Genomic DNA, 21262 nt, shown 5'->3' on the forward strand with positions numbered 1-21262 from the left:
TGGGGGAGATTTGCCTCTTTTTGTGTGTATGTCATACATGCAGGCGTGTAAATGAAGACTCTGGCTGGCAAAGAACTTTGGTGCCTCTCAAATTCTGTTAAGGGGATGTGAGGATGCTTTGATTATGCCTTATCTATTTAATAATTTAGCTAATTATGCTTCCCTGTTTGCATTTCTCATGTTTTTTATGACAGAGAACCCACTGCACTTCAACTTTACAGCCTAAACTACGACTGTAAAAAATAATTCAAGGCAAATATCTTGGAGGTATAGGTTCCATGTATACTAATCCCATCAAAAGCTTAGTTTTTGTACAGTGAAAGGATTAAATTAAAGGAAATCTTTAAAGAAACCCAATCTATAGTAATTATCTAAGCTAATGAATGGGTCCCACAGTGACCAGGCTGTACTTGGAAACGCGCCCAGTTGTTTGATTTTGAAACTCATTTGTACATTTGGCAGAAGACCCAGTGCTGAGCTTTAATTCACCAAGCTCCTTTATCTTTTAAATTATACTAAATAATTGGTTTCACATTTTGCCTGTTTTTCTCATTTTACTTTCTGTGTTTACAAACAGGAATAGAATCAACAAAGAATGCTGTCTTGGTAGCTGTTTTCATAAAGTAGCCATGGGAAAAACAGAAGTAATTTGCATTTGTCACTTGGAAATAGCATTAGGTAATACTGCCACGAAGGAACTTAAAGAGGTTATATAAAACAGCAAGTGCATGGCCTCATTCTAGAGTCTTTTAAGCAGAACTTTGAGGGAGAAGCATATGGATTTCACTTGCTTTTTTTTTTTTTACAAAGCTTCTAAAACGCACAACTGTTTTGATCTGAAGGAATGGATACAGGAATGTATTTAACTCTTTTTTGTTTCCTTATTGCAATTTGCAGGAGAAGATTCTTCATAAAATTTGTGGCAGCTTGTTCTTTTTTTTTTTTGCATGAATAAAGGAGTACAGGGCAGAGGACAGTCAGTGACTAATAAATTTGCTTTGTTGCAAAATTACTCATCTTTTGTTAAGATAGTGTGAATTTCACCACAGATATTCTTTTGTGATAAATATGCTTTCAGAACAAAGTAGAAGTAGCTTATGCAAGTTTGAACAATGCTATTGTCACTGTTATTTCAAACTCTAAACAAGCAGCAATTATTGATAAAGAAATGACGTTTCTCCTGTCCAGGTATTAACCAGGCCCAACCCTGCTTAGCTTCTGAGATCAAATGAGATCAGGAGCATTCAAGACTGTATGGCTGAATGCCCTTCCTCTGTGAGATCAATGACTACCTTAAATGGCATCCTAGAGCCTTCAATCAGTAGTTGATGGAAGCAGAAGCAGAAATGTACAACTAAGCACTGAGCCAAACTCCTGAATCCAGTTGTAGACAGAGGGGAATGATTAGCAAAGGGGACAAGACCACAGAAACAGCTGACCTGGGCAAGTGGGAACTCATGAACCCCAGTCAGACTGTTAGGGAACCAGCATAACACCAAACCATGCCCCCTGAATGTGGATGTCAGTTGGGGGCATGGCAGTCTATAGTGCCTCTGGCAGTAGAACCAGTATTTATCCCTAGTACACGAATGGGTTTTGGGAGCCCATTTCCCATGGAATGATACTCTTTCAGCCTAGGTACATGGGGGACAGCTTAAATCCTGCCCCAAATGATATGACAGATTTTGATGATCCCCGTGGGAGGCCTCATCCTCCCTGAGGAGTGGATGGGGGTGGGATGGGGAATTAATGGGGGGAATGGGAGCATGGGACAGAGAGGGAACTGAGATTGGTATGTAAAATAAGATTGTTTTTAATTTAAATAAAAATTAATTTAAAAACGACATTCCTAAATGTGATTACAGGTTCTCAAGCAATTTCCCTAAAGACACAGAGATTTTATGCTGACTATAGCTTGGAACATTTACATTGTCATTTGGGGCACCTTTACTTTAATATTTGTTATAATGTTATTTCTTGTATTTATATATAATTTTACGACCATAATGAAACAATTAAGAGTAGTTTTCTGAAGACAGATTTGAATCTTTAAGTCATATTTTAGTCACTGTAAAATGAACATGATATTTTTTTCTATATATTAGTCTGAGATGATCTATGATATGAACAAAATTGCAATAAAATATTAGAATTACATGTCATTCTGGGGCTGAAGAATGACACAGCAATTAAGAGAGCTAGTTATTCTTCCGGAGATTATGAGTATGACCCTACCACTCATGTAGGGTGAATCACTACTGCCTGAGATTCCAGTTCCAGGGCATTTAACACTACTTTCTGCCCTCTGTGGGTACCTGCATACAGGTGGCATGCACACAGAAATATAAATAAATAAAATAAATCATGAAAGAAGAGTTAGCTCTAATTCCATATAATAAATTGTTTAGTTTTTGAATTAGAATGTATTATATTTTATTATCCCACTCCATAGTAATTATGTAAATTATTCATTTTGTAAACCAATGAAGAAAGGCTATGCTTAACAAGAATATTACTATTTCTTTTAGATATTATTGTTTCAAAATTAGAAACATAGACCTTACCTTAAAAAGAAAAAGATAGTTTATTCTACAGACAAACACGAATAGCTGTAGGTCAAGAATACAGATCTAGGTTAGCAGAAATATCATGCTAATAATTATATGACATAGTAGTCAGTCTTCAAAATATTTCTAAGTTTTATAACATATGTGCCATAACTTGAAAAAGTTCATAATGCATGCTATGAAGCAACCCCAGAGATGTGTCTCTTCTAGGGGTTTGCACTTGTCACTGCCCTACTTCTTTAATGGAGCTGAAACAGAGATCTGCTGTAGCTGAAATTCACTTGTAAAATACAAACAGTTCAACTGCTTCCCATCTCAACTATGGTTGAGTGTGGGTATACAATGTAAACTAAACATCTATCCCTTGAAAAGGTAAAGGATAAATTCAAAGCACACCAACCAGCTTTAGTTTGGAGACAGCTTGGATGCAATTTGATATAAGTTGGTAAGACCTACAAGCAGAAATTCTTTCTACAAAAGAAGTTTTGCCTAACCTTGTCCAAGACAAATCTGGGGTTGAGAAACAAATTGTCCAAAGAGGCATCTCTCCATGTGGTTGTTCTATGTATTTCCCCCATCTCAATCTGTGAACAAGACAGGTGGCCCTCAGTCTAGTAACTCTCACTCGGATACTAGGTTGGGAAGGTCTCAGTTGCAGTGATACTTTCATCTTGTGAAACAAAACACTATTCTTGAACCCAAATACACTTGGCACTGGTAAAATCAGCACAGTGATGGTGGTTCAGGAAAATTCAAAAGAGTAATGTAAGAGAACCCTCCATAGAGTGGGCAAATTGATTATAGACCCTGATTATAGGCAATCAGAGATAAACTCAAGTCCCCAAAGAAGAGTTCTAAACAAAATAATGTGTGCACTTTCTTTCTTTGGAGACTGAGAAAGGATATAAAATATAAACAAACATTTCCAAAAATCTCAGTCATGAGATCTGGGATATGAACTATGTTCTCCAAATAGAGCTATGACAATTAGACGAGTAATGACTCCTATAACAGCACGAAAACCTATAGTTAGCCAGGGAGTGCAGTCTCCTGGGTCAGATATTCAGGAAAGGGAAAACGGCAAGTGTAGAAAAATATAGTTCATGTGCAACCATGCAACCATTTCTACAGCAAGGGTGACATAACTCTACATACTACTACATGGAAGACTGGGTGGGGAAATGCAGTTTCCTGTGTAATGTTCCCAGGAACATGAATGCAAGTTTCATAACCTGAAACAAACCTGTGTTATGAAAAACTAAGACCAATGATTTTCTTCAGAAATACTATTTCTCCAGTTCAGTAATCACCCAGGAATTTTCAGAAGTACCCTTTGAAAAGTAATATAACAAAGAAACTTGGCTCTAGATAATTTAAAATATTATTTGCTGAGGCATCTTTAGGACATATTTAATCAGTGTCATAAAAACACATTTATTTCTCCTTCACAAATCCATTTGACTCTCAAGTTACTATTTCAAAAGATCGTATATTCAAGTCGCAGCTTCAACACTTTTAATTTCTTTGCAGAACTTAAGCATTGTTCCAGACATTTCCTTGTTATAGACGGCATCAAATTTCTCATTTTGGGCCACTGTGAAGTGATTTTTCCAGTCACCAACAACACCTAAAATAATAAGAACACATGAAAGAATAAAATATGAATTACAAAGAAAATATTTACCAAGGGAAAAGGTGGGTACTCAAGGGATGAATTTGAAAAATACTACATTTGGCTTCAAATTTAATTTCTAATATAAAAGAACAAAGAGAAGTATTATGAGTTTTATTCTAGTTTGGAGTTTATCTTCATAAAAGTTTGTCTCATGGAGCTTTAAAAAAAACTAACATTGAATAAATATGACTATTTTAAAGCATCATTTAAAATTTAAATATTATCATTGGTAAAACAGGCTTATAACTAAGCACGGAGTTCATGTTTCAAGGTTTATTTTGAGAGAGATAATTTTCTTATCTAAACTCTCAGGGAATGTACTGTTTCATAAGGGAGAACTTCTACTTCTGACTGTGGTGGGTCATGAAGTTAGAAATATGTTTTCAGCATATTTCATTTTCTCAGGTAGTCACAAAGTCTGTACAAAGAACTGTTCATCATCCAAAAGAGCTCTCAGATGGGAAGCAGATGGGTTTAACTCCCTGGAATTTACAAATGAGAATTCTGTGATCATTGGAATATGCTTGTACCCTAATTCACAAAATCTCTATTTCATTTGTGTTTTAGATGTGAATAACATTAAAACTGAACATATAAATCACATGAGCTGTCTTGAGACAAACTCATGACTTTGAATGTGTGAAGGAACAAGTGCCTCAGGCAGGTATCCATGAGGAGCCTTACTATATGTGAGTTACTGAATAAACATGCACTCAGTCCATTGAATGAGTGAATGAATGAACAAATAAAACTATACAATTGCCACCAATGTTTGATGTATATGAATAATTTCTGGACGGAATGTATTCTAAATCATTACTTTTCATGTTTCAGTTAGTGTTTTCCCAAATTTTATATCATAGTTGTTAATTTTTATATGTTTTGTCAACGATGCAAGTAGAACTTTGACTTGTTGACAAATTTGATGTCATGGATTTAAACAAATCTATAGCCCCTATAAAGTTTGGATCAGTCTAACCATAAAACCTATGATTTTCTTTCTCTACAGGAATATAAAGACTTCACAATTGTTAGGTTTGCAGGTATTCTTCCATGGTAAAGCTGCACAAAATGTTAAATCCAGTCTCTACTCCGAAATCTTTGAGCTGTCATGGAAGATCTCGTCCATCTTCATATGACTAGACTTAAACTCTTTGGGAAATTATCTGTGGTGACATGACTAAATTTGGCTGCTTTAATAAAAGAGATTGTGTTTAAAACTTCATTAGATATAATTTATATGAATATAAATACATATGCATGTACATTAGCCATTTTGTTCCAATTAGAATAATACTAACATTACTTTTCTGTGTTCTGTTATATTAGAAATTATCTTTGACATCAAATGCACTGTTTTTCAAATAATTTTAACATTAAAACAACTTGCCATTTTAATAAGATTGAAACTGGTATTAAACTTTCATAATGCTTTTCAAAGTTGTTCTGATTGTATTTCTATGGCCACACACATTCCTGGAGTTATTCTTACATACCAGCACAAAAGAGAATCCTATTCCTCTATATCTGTTTCAATAAACAATAATCAAAATAGGATGAAAGCATCTAAATTTTAAGTAAATTTATGAAATGTATTAATTTATTATTATGGAAACAGACTATTTATGAGAAGCCATAATTATATTATCTGCTTCATAGTAAACAAGGAATTTCAATAGTGAATTCCATGTTCTTCTAAGTTAAATTTGGACTTTGTTTCCTGTAATTCAATAGTAACTGTAAAGAGGAAAAAAATCCCACAAGTAAAAGAAACTTTTTTGGTGAATTGTCTTCATGAATAATGGCATTATTTTCTAAATCACATGGGGCTTTAAAGAATTTGCATATTGCTAGATTGAGAAAAGAATGTCCGTGTCAATTTGTGACTGGAGTAGAAAGTCAATTTTATAAATAAGAAAAGTGTTTGTCAAACCTTTAGTAACCATGTGCATAATAAGGTGACTTTTACCTATGTGTGGTTTTTGTTTTCATTGAGTTCTCATGAAGAACTGAAATTTAAGTTAAATAAAACAGTGGAAATCGCTGAGTCTTCACAAGAAAGTAAAGGTGGGAATTACATTCAGCAAAGTTTTACCTTTTCTCATGAAAGGGGACTTGCTGTGATCCATAATTGATGAGGGAATATGGGTATAATTGACCAAAGGGTTGTCCTTCATCATTTCAAAGGAAGTGTGATGGATGATCCTGTCCAAGGTCTCCTCATCCAAGGATTTTTGAAGAAAGCTGGCAATCTTTTTTATTTCTTCTCTTGGATTCTGTCAGTGAGTAAGATGATAAATGCAAGGAAATAACAAACATGTAAACCACTCACATAATTTACAAAATGCTGCAACATTTATAATTATGTCCTTATGATTGAGTCTGCATATGGAAACCTCAGTATTCAGGAGTTCTGAGCAGAATAAAAGATTACAAATTCAAGGTCTGCTGTGCTATACAGAAAGACACTAATTCAACAAACAAAAGAATGACCTGGGGAGACAGCTCAATGCTTAAGACCACACACTGTTCTTTCAGGGGACTCCTTTGGTTCCCTGTGCCCACATAGGGTAGCACACCACTGCCTTTAATTCCAGCTCCCAGGGACTAGGCTCCACTGGCCACTAAAATCATGTTCACTCACATGTACAGACACACACACACTTACAAAAATTAACCAAAGTCCATTCTCTTATTTCAGTTTATAGCATAGGAGCTTAAGATTTATACCTTTCAATTAGGCAATTAAACCTTCACTGAGATTTCAAAAAGATTTTGAAAAAATATATTGAAACTAAAATTGAGAGATCCAATTTAAAATATAACATTATGTACCATCTACTGTGATGTTGAGTGGAAGAAACAGCTTAGATTCTTAGTATAGGATTTTGCAATGTTTCAGTAGCTTTTTCTTAAAACAGACTTTTAGAGTTAGGTTTGTTTAATTCATGGAAATGAGAGAAGTTATAAAAATAGGAAAATAAAAAGTAGGGAAAACTCCTAACATTCTTTGGTGAAGAGGTTTGATTATATTCATAGCAAATAAGGAAAAAATGACGGCATTACTAGCTATTTGTGTACGCACATGCATGCATATATTCATACATACATACATATATGCATGATTTCTGTAAGGGAAATTTTGGTAATATTTCCAGGATATGAAGAAGAATGCAGCTCCTGCCACATTATCATTATTATCGAAGGTAAGACATAAAAATTCCCTGGCATTTCCCAGAAGTACATCCAGAGAGTGCTGCCCTACATGGGGGCAAACTGCCACTAATATTATATTCAATCAGTCATAAAAGTCATTACATTATGAAAGGTTCCTACCATGTGTAACTCCTGGACCATAATATGTATTAGGTGCTATAAATAAATCTTCACAATTAACAGTATTTTATTTTCCATCACAGATTTGAGAATTAAAAGGTGTTTTAAATTGTGTATCTGGAGTTTTATAAACAAAGGAACATTTCTGTACTTTTTCAATGGTGTATGAAGGTAGGCAGGATTGTCCCATTGTTTGTATAATAGCCCAGAATGGTGGCAAAGTATATTACAGTAATATTGAACAAACCTATTTCTTAGAGACTATGAGAATTATACGCTCATGCACTAAAAGAAAAGGTAAAGGAAAAGAAACATTTGAAAGATAAAACAGACAAACATGAAACAATTCAAAGTCCATAATGTACAAAGGGTAGATGACAATTATACTAAACACACAACCTGAAAGTTTGGAAAACTAAAAGGAAAAATAAAGATGATATGGAAAAAAGAAATTACGAACTGACTTGTGAAGCAACCTTTTTTCTAATTTAAAATTATATTTAAAAATAAATAATAAAAAAGAAATTACGAGCTGTAAAGGATACATGTTGGAGAACTAGGAAATTTAAATTTGATTTTGAACATGTTAAATTAATTCCAGTGTTGGATTGGGAATCAATTTAGAAAATAGGAATTACTCACAGATAATTATTTATGGGAATGCTGAACAAAGAAGTGAAGGTCAAATTATAGTGAGCAATTGAAAGGTAAAATGACTGGGTGGATACACAGACAGCAAGTGCAAAATCATTGAATGTGAAGGCTTGTAAGTCGAAGAGATAATTTGAGGAAAAAGGATGCTTGACAATCACTTGCTAACTGAAAGTAGAAAGGAACAAATATAAATAAATGATTTCACAAAGAGGCTAGACATGCAAATAGCAGTTATGGGAAATAGGAAAACAGATATTTCAATTTGGATTCCAATATTAGATTGAAAAATAAATATTAATATCTTTCTTATGACACAGTGTGTACATTGTTCAGAATAAACATTTAATATGTTACCTGTTTCAAATCTTCATAGTATAAGAAAAGTAGTGGATGCTCTTTCTTCTTTTCCCACCAACTCTTAACATGATTGAACCATGAACCATAAGCCACTAAGATAGTAAAAAATGGTACATACCTTCATAAGTGTTTGTCAAATCAAAAAGATCTTAATAAATCTATTGTAAAGATATTTTGTCAAATTTGGTAATCAAAGAAGCTGAAAATATAGGATCAATTTTTACAAGGTAAATGCACGATCAACTTTTGAAAAATAGATTACAAAAGGAGCATATCAAGTAAAAATAGATTGGCTGCCATTGAGATATGTTAATGCCCGTGGAAGATTTACATAACACAGTATAAAGTATGAATTTCAATATTGCAGATATAGCATGTATAACAGATCCCCAATGATGCACAAAAACCGAGGATTGACTTTTAACACTGGGAATAGATTACAGATTGTTTTCATATGCCATTGATTAACATTCCACTTGCAAGTTAAATTTTATGCTAAGCATTTAAATGTAGTTACTTTCCTGCAATGGAATCTAATATATTAGTATTGAACTTGGATGTTCTGACTTTTAAAAAAGGAAGATATGTTATTTAAGATTAGTAATATTTGAAATAATAACTATTTGACATCTTAAGCTGCTGCTTAGGCGTACCTACCATTTCCAGCTAGGAATTTCTGCAGATACTCTTCCCAGGTGCCAGGCAAAGGTTGTATACTATTCATTAAATCAAAATGATAATACGAAACAACAACATCCTTAGCATTTCGAGCCAGATAAATCATCTACATGATAGGGGAAGAAGAAAATCAGGGGATGGTGCACTATGAATATTTATTAAAAACAAATAAGATAGAAAATAAGTTTTTGTCCTAGAAGTTATAAATCATAATCCTTGCCTATCATCACTCCTAACGTAGAAACCGTTTTCATGAACTTATTAAGGTTTTGGTTAGCACACAAAAAGAGTAATTTCATATGTAAGGATGCACTTTAGTTTTACCAACCACACCCCAAATTCTTTCCAAAAATCAAACATGAAGAACTAGATAATTTAAACAGCAAAGTTAGGGTTTACAAAATGAGTAACTATTGAAGAACTTGAAATTTCCTGGTATGCGAACATTCAGTCACAAAAGCCAACAAACATTCAGGTGAGAACACATATTCTTTATTTAATTTTTAGTTGAAGGTCACATTACCTTGGCACAGAAAGCAGATAAAAGTAGCAATATTGTGCTGATGTAAGAATTCTGTTACTTTTGAGCTTAGAAGCTTCATACACATGAATTGAAATTATTTAAAAAAAACTTAACTGTTCATAGTGGTAAACTCCCAGTATTGTAGAACTAGGGTGGCTAGGGAAGGACGATCAGGAGGGTGATATAAATTTTAAGACTAGCCTGGCATACATAGTGACATCCTGTCTCAAACAAACAAAACCAAACCAGAAATAGACAGGAGATGAGGGAAGAGAAGTAAAGGAAAGGATCCAGAAGAGACCTGAAGAGAGGAAAGAAGAGGTGTGGGGGAGGAGGCAGGAGAAAGAAGGTTAGAGCATCAATCACTTCTTTGTGTAGTTTCGCTTACTGAGTGATAAAGCATGCCACTATTGCTCACAATAAGAACAGATAAATGCACAAGGTTTAGCTGGAAGCTTAGCCTTTAGCTCACACTGTACCTTGCAGTTGTTCTCCCAGAAAGATTTGGGGAGTAGATCAACTGGTAGATGTGTCTTTATAATCCGAGGTGATGGTGTTGTCTTCAAGTATTCAACACCTAGAATTTCAGTTTAGGACATAGAAACATCAGAGTACCAACGAAGCACAGATTTCTTCATGTATCCGACCAATATTTGCAAATACTATTTGTGTGTGTGTGTGTGTGTGTGTGTGTGTGTAAGTGGTGTGTGTGCCACATATGTGTTCATGTGTCAGAGCACTCTTGTGGAAGTCAGAGGACAACTTTCAAGAATCCATCCTTTTTTTTTTGGATTGTGGATTCTATGTCCTTGTACCTGTGTGGCAAGTACTTTTCCCACTAAGTTATCTCTCTTTCTCCCAAACATTATTTTCCAGATTTTTCTGAGCCATATTAAATGGAGGTGGATTCTAAAATAACTACAGGTGTTTTCCAGAATTCCTGAAGGTGGTATCAGGAGTCAGTTAACAGTGTACACTTGGACCTTTACCTCACTGTATTAAAATTTCTACTATAATTTTACTCAGTGAGGTATTTTAAAAATAGTTAAGAGTCTTAGTGTCATTTTCTTTATTACCCAAAATGAGGAATAAAACACTACTTTGGTAAATTGGAGTTTTATCACATCTACTTCTTCAGGTTTCACATACAAATCTTAAAGTGTTATGCATATTTTATTATCTGTATCACTTCAATCTAATCTAATTTCTAGTCTGCTAATACAACATATTCTTGCCATATTTTTCAAAAAACTTACATCTGATGAATCAACTCCAAACAATCGCCTGTTTTAACTGTTTATAATTTATGATGCAACATCAAATCCCAGTGTTCTATGTAACACTTATCTGTGTATAATACAGCATGTACTTTGCCATGGTGACCAAAAGCTTTAATCCAAATCTCAAGAGGCTTATGCTTGGAATTCTTAGAGATGTTCATGGTAGCCTCATTTATTTATTTATTTATTTGTTCATTTATAAATAGGGAACTGGTCACAATCAGAAATGTTCTCACCTCCAGAGATTTCCCATGCTTATTGCCCATGCTAGCTCTACAATATGCACTCAATAGAATAGAATTTCCTCAGAACACAAATGTGACATTTTATTTCGCGGTGAATATCTTGTTGATTGTAATCCATGGGCCATAATAAATATTAAGCACAATCCCTTTATAGCAATAGAAATAATGTTATGAAAATCTAAGATGGCCAGCTAAATTTGAGTTTTAAATAAGTAACAGATATTTTTGCTTGTGTATCCTATAAAATATTTGGGATAAATTTATACTAAATTGAACGTTTTATGGTCTGAATGTTAAATGTAATTGGAGGTTACATGTCCTGAATTTTATCTGGAGATATCAACTAGAGACCTACAAAATTCTACCATGGATCTCATCATGTCTCCTAATTGGTAATTACAGCCATGTTACCCAGTACAGAGAAATGAAAATTGTAGTCTTCTATAGGCACAAACTTCCCTCTGTTAATCTGATACTGTCTTTCCCATGTCAATTCTTCATCCCTGCTTTTCTTACATAAAAGATTTCTCATTTTCCATATCTCATAGTCATTTTTCCAAGTGATGTGGTTTAGTTGAGCCCTTTATATCCATGAATATAACTGGTAGGAAGATTTCACAGGTATCCACAATTAGGATATAGAATAAATCTAAGTACTACTTTCATCTCTTTGCAAAACTTCAACTAATTCCTTGTGGCAATTGACTCTTAACCCCACCTCCACTAACAATCCCAGGCACCTGCATTATTTGACTTATTAAGTTCATTTTATATTTTTGTGGTGTTAAAGTCATTCTTCATTCCAAGATTTTATTTTCCCTTCTACTTTAGACAAGGAGCTAAGGGTCAATAGACCACTTTTCCTCTGGAAGTAAACCTTCTTGCTACGAGCCACCACCACTACAGGGAAGAGTTTATACTCAGCTTTGCTCTGTGTTATCTAGGTTCCCTGTGTTCTGTTATTATCTAGGTTCCCAGCAGCTTTACTTAAAGTGACCTTTCACACATGCCTGTAGGATCCAGGCTTTTCCATTCCCTTTTAGCTTGATGAATTTTTCTTAGATCCCCTATCAAAGCTTCTTCATGATGGTATTTTTCGTGAATAACCTTCAAATTTTGAAACTATATTACACTTTTGGGGGTCAACAGTCTTGCTTCCAAGGCCCAATTATGATGAAAGTTACTGGAGGAATATCTTTCAACTGACTACTTAAAATAATACTTGAAATTTAACAATTTTCTGTTTTTTTAATTTGAATGAGAAACAAGCTTGTTTCAGATGTCGATTCCAACTCCCTCTCCCTCCCCTCTACCCCCACCCTCGCGAGCCCCCCAACCTCTACCAAATCCCCCTCTGCTCCCAGGGAGGGTGAGACACTCCATGGGGATCCCCAAAGCCTGTCATATTATCCATGGTAGGGCCCAGGCTATCCTCCATGTGTCCAGGCTGATAAAGCATGTGAAATGGGCTCCCAACAAAAAAAGACAGCCCACAGAATGAGAAAAGATATTCACCAACCCCACATCTGATCGAGGGCTGATCTCCAAAATTTACAAAGAACTCAAGAAGCAATTTTCCATAACACTAAAGGATCCAATTAAAAAGTAGGGTACACTCAACATAAATCCAACCACACTGAAACTCTTAGAAGAGAAAGTGGAAGATACTCTTCAACGAGTTGGTACAGGAGACTGCTTCCTAAACATAACACCAGTAGCACAGACACTGAGATCAACAATTAACAAATGGGACCTCCGTAAACTAAGAAGCTTCCATAAGGCAAAGGACACAATCAACAAGACAAAAAGGCAGTCCACAGAATGGGAAAAGATACTCACTAATCCCACAACTGACAGAGGGCTGATCTCCAACATTTACAAAGAAATCAAGAAGCAAGTCTACAAAACACCAAAGGATCCAATTAAAAGTTGGGGTACAGGACTAAATAGAGAATTCTCAATAGAGGAGGCTAAAATGGCCAAGAGACACATAAGAAAGTGCTCAACATCGTTAGCATCAGGGAAATGCAAATCAAAACAACTTTGAGACACCATCTTACTCCTGTCAGAATGGCTAAAATCAAAAACACCGAAGACAATTTATGCTGGAAAGGATGTGGAGAGAGGGGAATACTCTTCCACTGCTGGTGGACGTGCCAACTGGTACACCCACTTTGGAAATCAGTATGGAGATTCCTCAGAAAAATGGGAATCAATCTACCACAAGACCCAGCAATTCCACTCTTAGGCATATATCCAAAAGATGCAAATTCATACAACAAGGGCATCTGCACCACCATGTTCATAGCAGCATTATTTGTAATAACCAAAACCTGGAAGCAACCTAGATGCCCTTCAACTGAAGAGTGGATAGAGAAAATGTGGTACATTTACACAATGGAGTACTACTCAGCAGAAAAAAACAATGGAATCTTGAAATTCACAGGTAAATGGATGGCACCAGTAGACACCATCCTGAGTGGGGTAACCTAGTCACAAAAAGACAAAATTGGTATGTACTCACTCATATATGGATTTTAGACATGGATCAGGATAGTGCCAGTCTGCACTTCCACTGACAGAGAGTCTGGGAAACAGGAAAGAACCTAAGAGAGATATGCATGGTACCCCAGAGAAGAGGAATGAAGCAAGATCTTCTGAACAAATTGGGAACATGGTGAGGGGTGGGGGGAATGGGAGCTGGGAAGAAGAGAGGGGGAGAAGAAGAAGAGAGAGTAGGTCATGGGGGAACAGGAAGTTGAATGGGGGGTAGAGTAGAGGGAGAAGGAACTCATAGGTTAGAAGACAGATCTGGCATCAGTGAGATCTCTAGTGATCTAAAAGGATGACACCAACTGGCAAGATACACAATAGTGGAGAGACCACATTAAATGCCCATTCCAGATAATGAACTTGATGTCTATAACCATCCTAGAACCTTCATCAAGTGACTGATGGAAGCAGAGGCAAACACCCACAGTTAAACCCTGAACTGAACCCATGGAACCAGAGTGACAGAGATAAAGGAGCGATAAGCAAATTGCCAAAGAATGGGCTGGCAAAACCAGCAGAGACAGCTGATCTGAACAAGGGAGAGCTTTTGTACCCCAACCAACAGCTGGGAGGTCAGCATGGGACTGATCCAGACTCCTGAGTGTGAGAGTCAGTGAGGAGGCCTGGGCAACCTATGGGGCCCTGGGCGGTAGATCAGTGTTTATCCCTGGCATACAAACGGACTTCGTGTGTCCATAACACAAAGAGGGATGCTCTCTTAGCCTGGACTCTTAGGGGAGTGCCTGGACCCTGCCCTGAGTGAAATGACAGACTTTTGATATTCACTATGTGGAAGGAAGTGGCTATAGGCTGGGGGGATGGTGGGAGGTGCGGGAGGAGGGGAGGGAGAGGGAACTGGGATTGACATGTGAAGCAAGCTATTTAAAATTAAAATAATAAGATGAAAAATAAGTTAAAAAGTGGGGTACAGAACTAATTAGAGAATTCGCAACAAAGGAGTCTAAAATGACTGATAGACACTTAAGAATGTGTTCAGCATTCTTAGCCATCAGGGAACTGCAAATCAAAACAACTCTGAGATACCATCTTACTTCTGTTAGAATGGATAAAATCAAAAACACCAATGAAATTTTATGCTGGGGAGGATGTGGAGAAAGGGGAAAACTCCTCCATTGCTAGTGGGAATGCCAACTCGTACAGTCACTTTGGATATCAGTATGGAAATTCCTCAGGAAAATGGGAATCAGTCTACCACAAGATCCAGCATTTCCATTCTTAGGTGTCTAACCAAATGATACTCATTCATACAACAAGGACATCTGTTCCACTATGTTCATAGTAGCATTATTTATAATAGCCAGAACCTGGAAACAACCTAGATACCCCTCAACTGAAGAGTGAATAGAGAAAATGCGGTGCATTTACACAATGAAGTACTACTCAGTGAAAAAAAAAAACAATGGAATCTTGAAATTTGCAGGCAAATGGATGACACTAGAAGAAACCATCCTGAGTGAGGTAACCCAGTCACAAAAGGACAAACATGGTATGTACTCACTCATATATGGATTTTAGACATGTATCAGGGGAGTGCCAGCCTATATTTCCACTGCCAGAGAGTCTGGGAAACAGACAGGACCCTAAGAGAAATATGCATGGTACCCCAGAGAAGGGGAATAGAACAGGATCTCCTGAGAATAGGGGGAGGGGAGGAGAGAGGGAGCACTTAGAAAGAGAGAGATATTGGAGAAAGAGAGAGGAGGATATGGGGGAGCAGGAAGTTTGAGTCCGGGGAAGAATAGAGAGCAAGATGAGACATACCATTTGAGGAGAGACCTGCCACTAATGAGATTTCCAGAGATCTACAAGGATGACACCAGCTAACAATCTAAGCAATAGTGGAGAGGCTACCTTAAATGCCCTTCCCTGATAATGAGATTGACAACTACCTTATATGCCATCCTACAGCCTTCATCCAGTGGCTGATGGAAGCAGAGGAAGACACCCACAGCTAAACACTGAACTGAATTCCTGCAACCCAATTGCAGAGAGGGAGGAGTAATGAGCAAAGGGGTCATGACCATGCTGTTGAAATCCACAGAAACAGCTGACCTGAACAAGAGGGAGCTTATGGGCCAGACTGATGACTGAGAGGCCAGCATGGGACTTATCTAAACCCCCTAAATTTGGGTGTCAGTGAGGAGTCCTCGGCAATCTATGGGGACTCAGAGAGTATATCCGAATTTATCCCTGGCATACAAATGGACTTAGGCTGGAGAGATGGCTCAGCCATTAAAGACTAGGCTCACAACCAAAAATATAAGATTTCCAACATTTTATACAAAATTATTAATAACCTCAAGTTTCCAAAATAAACAACTGGCTTCATATTTGGCTGACTTAAATAATACTTCTGAACTCACTCTTCTTTCTTCATTTTTCCTCACATTTCTTAAGCTGTCTGCCAGACAATCAATACAAATTTATCTCTATCATCCTAAATTTAATTCCATATAGCAACTAGGCTAGACATTGTTTTTTAAACACCAAAAACACAAATCAATGACTCTTATTTGCCTAAAGCAATTCAATATCTTCCCTACTTTGTTTAGAATAAAATTAAAGAAACTTTTAAGCATTCCACACCAGCCAGGAGATTTAAATTTACCTGATACTTTTAGTTCAGGAATAGTCAGTTCCAGCATTGGAATTTTAGCAGTAATAACATCTCGTTTACATTTTTCAACATTTCCATTATTAAGAACCATGTCGACAATTTCACTAATCCAAGTAGTACCTGTAACAAAAGCCAGCATTTTTAAATCAGTGACCAGTCTCTTTGATTTTTTGTTTTTTAAGATTTTTTATTTAAATTGGAAACAAACTTGCTTCACATGTCAATCCCAGCTCCCTTTCACTCCCCTCCTCCCCTTTCTTCCTACCAGACCCTCCAGCCCTTCCATCCAATCCCTACTCTGTTACCCAGGGAAGGTGAGGCCTTCCATAGGAGATCTCCAGAGTCTGTTATTTCATTCAGGGCAAGGCCTAGCTTTAATGTTTTTATTTATTGATTTGTTCTTTGAGAAGCTCAGGCATGTAAACATGAAACATTTTTGTGAACTTTTTAAATTCATTGACTTTTTGAGATTACAATATAATAATATCATTTGACCCTTGTCTTTCCTCTCTGTTAATCTCCTGCCCATAGCAGCTGTAGTAATAGAATTCCTCCATCTCACTTTTGTGGACACACACACACACACACACACACACTCACACACTCACACACACACACACACACACTCAAACACGCTCCCTGAATACAAACAAATACACACATTTACATGATTAAATATTTTAAATCAATCCTATAAACAAAAGATAAGGTTAGACCTGCATTATTCAGGACACAAAACTCACCTGATTTAGGGTATGTGGTTATCACAAGGTCATCTGGTCTGCTCTGGAACTCTTCAATTCTTTCCCAATTTAATGAAAAAGCATAGACCATGGGACACCCATGGATCATCTTCAGATCTTTTCTGCAAACATCTTCTGGCGTACCCATTTTTGTAGCAGGTTTCACAGGTGCTGAATAGGCTACCTGTTAACAGGTAAACTGCAGAGAAATAGAAAGAATGGAAGTCAGAATCTGTGTAGCAAATGTTAAGCTTAAGATGCCACAATGTAGTGTAAAGTGAACTTTAACTATCACTGTACACGGAAACACAAAGGGTGTCTTATGGGAGTGACGCTACAGACTGGCAAGAGTGGCCACTGGCTCTTAGACAACAGAACAAAGGTCTTTAGCAGAAACATTGAAGAGCAGGGTGACTATGCATCTCTGATTTAAGTCATTTTTCACAGAAATGTGCTAAAAATATCCATTTAAACCAAAATAACTTCAGTTGCGGCTCATTTTTCTTAAGGGTTACTCTATTTTCATTTTGACTTTTAATTTAATGTCATATATTTTGACATATATGACTACACAAATTTTGTTTAATTCTAATAGTTGTTTCTTTGTCACTAGTCTTGAGGAAATGATTCAGAATGCACCCAAATGTGGTTATTTCTGGGTGGACATGTGAGTGTGCCCATATATGTAAATATAGGCTTGAGCTTTATTTAGCCTTTTGGAATTGTATTTAATTTCTAATAAATTTGATAAAGCTATCCACCAATTCTTTATTCTTATTTACATTTCTAGTACTGTTTTTATCTATAATGTAAACTGACAGTTATGACACAAATTCTAGATCCTGAGTAACTATCTGTGCCATTGACCTCTTCTGAGATCTTGTTAGAGATGCAAGATACCCAGGTCCCCATGTAGACTTAGAATCTACATTTTAGTGAGAACCTGCAGTTACCTGCCTTAAAATTTGAGGATGAGTTTCAATCACTTTAATTAATATCTAATAATGTCAGTTATAAATATGTAAATTATTAAAATGAATTCAGTGTCTTCAAGAAAATATAGTGCATATTTAATACAAGTTTTCATCTTTTCTTAGCCAGTTTTACAACATGACTTGCATTTTTATATGGAATAAGGAAACAGCTGTAGCCTGTCTGTTGCAAGGTTCACAGAGAAGGAGTGGCCGCCAGGAATAGACTTTGGTCTGCTTATTAGCTCATATTGTGCAATTATCCTGGGCCTAGCCTTAGTTATAAAAGGCTTGTGGCTTATCTCATCAAAATAAAAGTCATTATAATATGTAAGGGAATTTTTCTTTAGTCAAGGAACCAACTCCATTCTACCTAAACCTCAAAATGTTACCAGAGTGAATGGAATGAACAGCATGGAAACACTGCATTCAGTTATGAATATGCTCATTGTGCCAGGGAATGCAGGCATGACTGATTCTGAAACTGACCAGTTAGGAGGCTTGAGTGAACATCATGAATAATTGCTTCTTAGTGCAGACTTATAAGAAGAATAGAGTACAGAGGACAGATAAGTGACCAGATGGTTAATATTGTTAATGTGATGAAATATGGTGTTCCCTGTAAAATATGAAAGATACCTAACAAAAATCCCTTAAGTATTACAGGAAAAGAGATGGGGAATTTTTCAGTTATCAATTACACAACATACAAAATCTTCCTTCAAGATGAGACATTATCTAACGGATTAAAATAGAATTTAAAACATGCATCATAGGAAACTGAGTCATCAAACTTTAAGATTGAATGATTCCAATGAAAAGTCCGGTTTCTGCAATCCCCGACTATTAGGTACAATACTAGAACAAAATAAGAAAGAGAAAGAAAAAAGAGTCTGTTTCTGCTATTGACTATTTTCCAGCCAACTGTATCTACATTAAATTAGTAACATTGTTTAACTCTGTCTGCTGCACATGAGCCCCAGATCTATAAATACATTTTCTTAATTTCACACTTGGTGTTCTAGAATTTGCTGTTTACTGTACTCACGTGAGTGTATGTAACAGTGGACGAAAGATGGGGCAGAGAAATGAAGATTACAGAAGGATTTCTTTGTTCCTGAATGGGCTTAAAGTTCACAAGACCCCCTCATCCTGCAAACAAACAAACAAACCTAGTACTCTTAAGGGGGCATTCTATTGAATTCAGAAACAAAAGTGAATACTGGAAGTTAGATGGTTTCCACAACAATAATCAGACACTGAGTTTCATTTCAGATTAGAATTATGCAAAAGATACTCAAATTGCCAAAGTGCTCAACAGATTTTTTGCTAGGTCTAACATGCTCAATATATCTAGGACAAAGGCTTCAAGAAAAGCAATTTAAAAATAAATTTTACTTCAAAATGTGATCTCATTGCTCAGTTTTTACCTTCAGTCAGAGATGTTTGCTGCTGAGAAGAACCTTTGAAGTTGGTGATGGCCTGATAAGAGTGGAACACCTCATGCCCTCTCCAGAAGGCCAAAAAAACAAGTTAAACTAAGGGTTCTAAACATAGTAGTCTGTGAGTTTACAGGCAGTAAAAATCTGAAGAGCTTGAAGTCCATGCAAATACACACATGCAAGGTCCCTCTATTTCAACAGATGTCAGAGATAAGAAGCAAAGAGGAAGAAATGGGTCAGAGCAATGACTGGAAACCAGGTAGCTGTAGATCGCCTGGGTGTGAACTTCCCCACAAACTTCACAGAGTCTGAAAAAAACACAGAAGCAAAAAACATGACAGGATATACTCAAAACTTCCTGCTGCCACTCAATTGAGAAGAAAGCCTTTGGACAAGTGTGATCATTATACATTTTTTTATCTAAATGACATATGAGTGTCCAATTACCAATATGAACTAAAATACAAAATTTAATTGAAGAGCACAAATACACAGGCAGAACTGACAACTCCTGAAAGACTCTGCTCTTCTAACCACCTCGATGGTCTTCTAATGAGTCCCATAGCCAACACCACACACACACACACACACGCACACGCACACGCACGCTCGCGCGCCCTTGCACTCACTCAAGCACACCCACACATCCAGGAATCAACAAGATGACATGTATGATGGGACCCCTTCCCCACACAAAATGCTCTTGTCCTTCATCTCCAACCCCTTCAGTCACCCTGTGTTCGCTCTGATCTAGTTGCCGAAAGGAAAGTTTTGGTTAAGAACATTGGTGTCCAATGGTGCTGGCATAACTGGGTACTGGTATGCAGAAGACTGCAGATAGATCCATGTTTATCGCCTTGTACAAAACTTAAGTCCAAATGGATCAAAGATCTCAACATACATCCAGCCACACTGAAACTTTTAGAAGAGAAAGTGGGAGATACTCTTCAACGAGTTGGTACAGGAGACCACTTCCTAAACATAACACCAGTGGCACAGGCACTGAGATCGACAATTAACAAATGGGACCTTCTGAAACTAAAAAGCTTCTGTAAGGCAAAGGACACAGTCAAAAAGACAAAAAGGCAGGCCACAGAATGGGAAAAGATATTCACTAACCCTACATCTGACAGAGGGCTTATCTCCAAAATTTACAAAGAACTCAAGAAACAAGTCTCCAAAACACCAAAGGATCCACTTGAAAGGTGGGGTACAGAGCTAAATAGAGAATTCTCAGTAGAGGAGGCTAAAATGTCCAAGAGACACTTAAGAAAGTGCTCAACATCCTTAGCAATCAGGGAAATGCAAATCAAAAAACTCTGAGATACCATCTTACTCCTGTCAGAATGGCTAGAATCAAAAACACCGAAGACATTTTATGCTGGAGAGGGTGTGGAGAGAGAGGAACACTCCTCCACTGCTGGTGGGAATGCCGACTCATACAGCCTCTTTGGAAATCAGTATGGAGATTCCTCAGGAAAATGGGAATTAATCTACCACTAGACCCAGCAATTCCACTCTTAGGCATTTATCCAAATGAGGCAGGTTCATATAACAAGGGCATCTGCTCCACTGTGTTCATAGCAGCATTGTTTGTAAT

General features: G+C 36.6%; 1 protein-coding gene across 1 annotated transcript; it reads right to left on the reverse strand.

Moving 5' to 3' along the window:
- Positions 1-3981: 3981 nt before the first annotated feature.
- On the reverse strand, positions 3982-17551 carry Sult1b1 (sulfotransferase family 1B member 1). The gene is made up of 7 exons (XM_005068105.4): positions 17250-17551; positions 16498-16626; positions 10270-10367; positions 9247-9373; positions 8587-8681; positions 6338-6518; positions 3982-4194 (listed from the first exon to the last, which is right to left on the reverse strand). Exons 1-7 carry the CDS (start codon positions 17395-17397, stop codon positions 4061-4063), a joined length of 912 nt encoding a protein of 303 aa, XP_005068162.1. The 5' UTR covers positions 17398-17551; the 3' UTR covers positions 3982-4060.
- Between the last annotated feature and the right edge of the window lie 3711 nt (positions 17552-21262).

The sequence above is a fragment of the Mesocricetus auratus genome, unplaced genomic scaffold (genome assembly GCF_017639785.1).
Source record: "Mesocricetus auratus isolate SY011 unplaced genomic scaffold, BCM_Maur_2.0 Super-Scaffold_100006, whole genome shotgun sequence".
Taxonomy (NCBI): domain Eukaryota; kingdom Metazoa; phylum Chordata; class Mammalia; order Rodentia; family Cricetidae; genus Mesocricetus; species Mesocricetus auratus.

Bases quoted from the DNA above. Each gene is read 5' to 3' on its own strand.
- Sult1b1 (XM_005068105.4), bottom strand. From the start codon at position 17,397: ATGGGTACGCCAGAAGATGTTTGCAGAAAAGATCTGAAGATGATCCAT. The intron at 10,368-16,497 runs GTAAATTTAAAT...CTGAAATTCTAG, and splicing joins TCCTGAACTAAAAGTATCAG to GTGTTGAATACTTGAAGACA. The intron at 4,195-6,337 runs GTAAAACTTTGC...TTATTATTTTAG, and splicing joins GTCCCCTTTCATGAGAAAAG to GTGTTGTTGGTGACTGGAAA.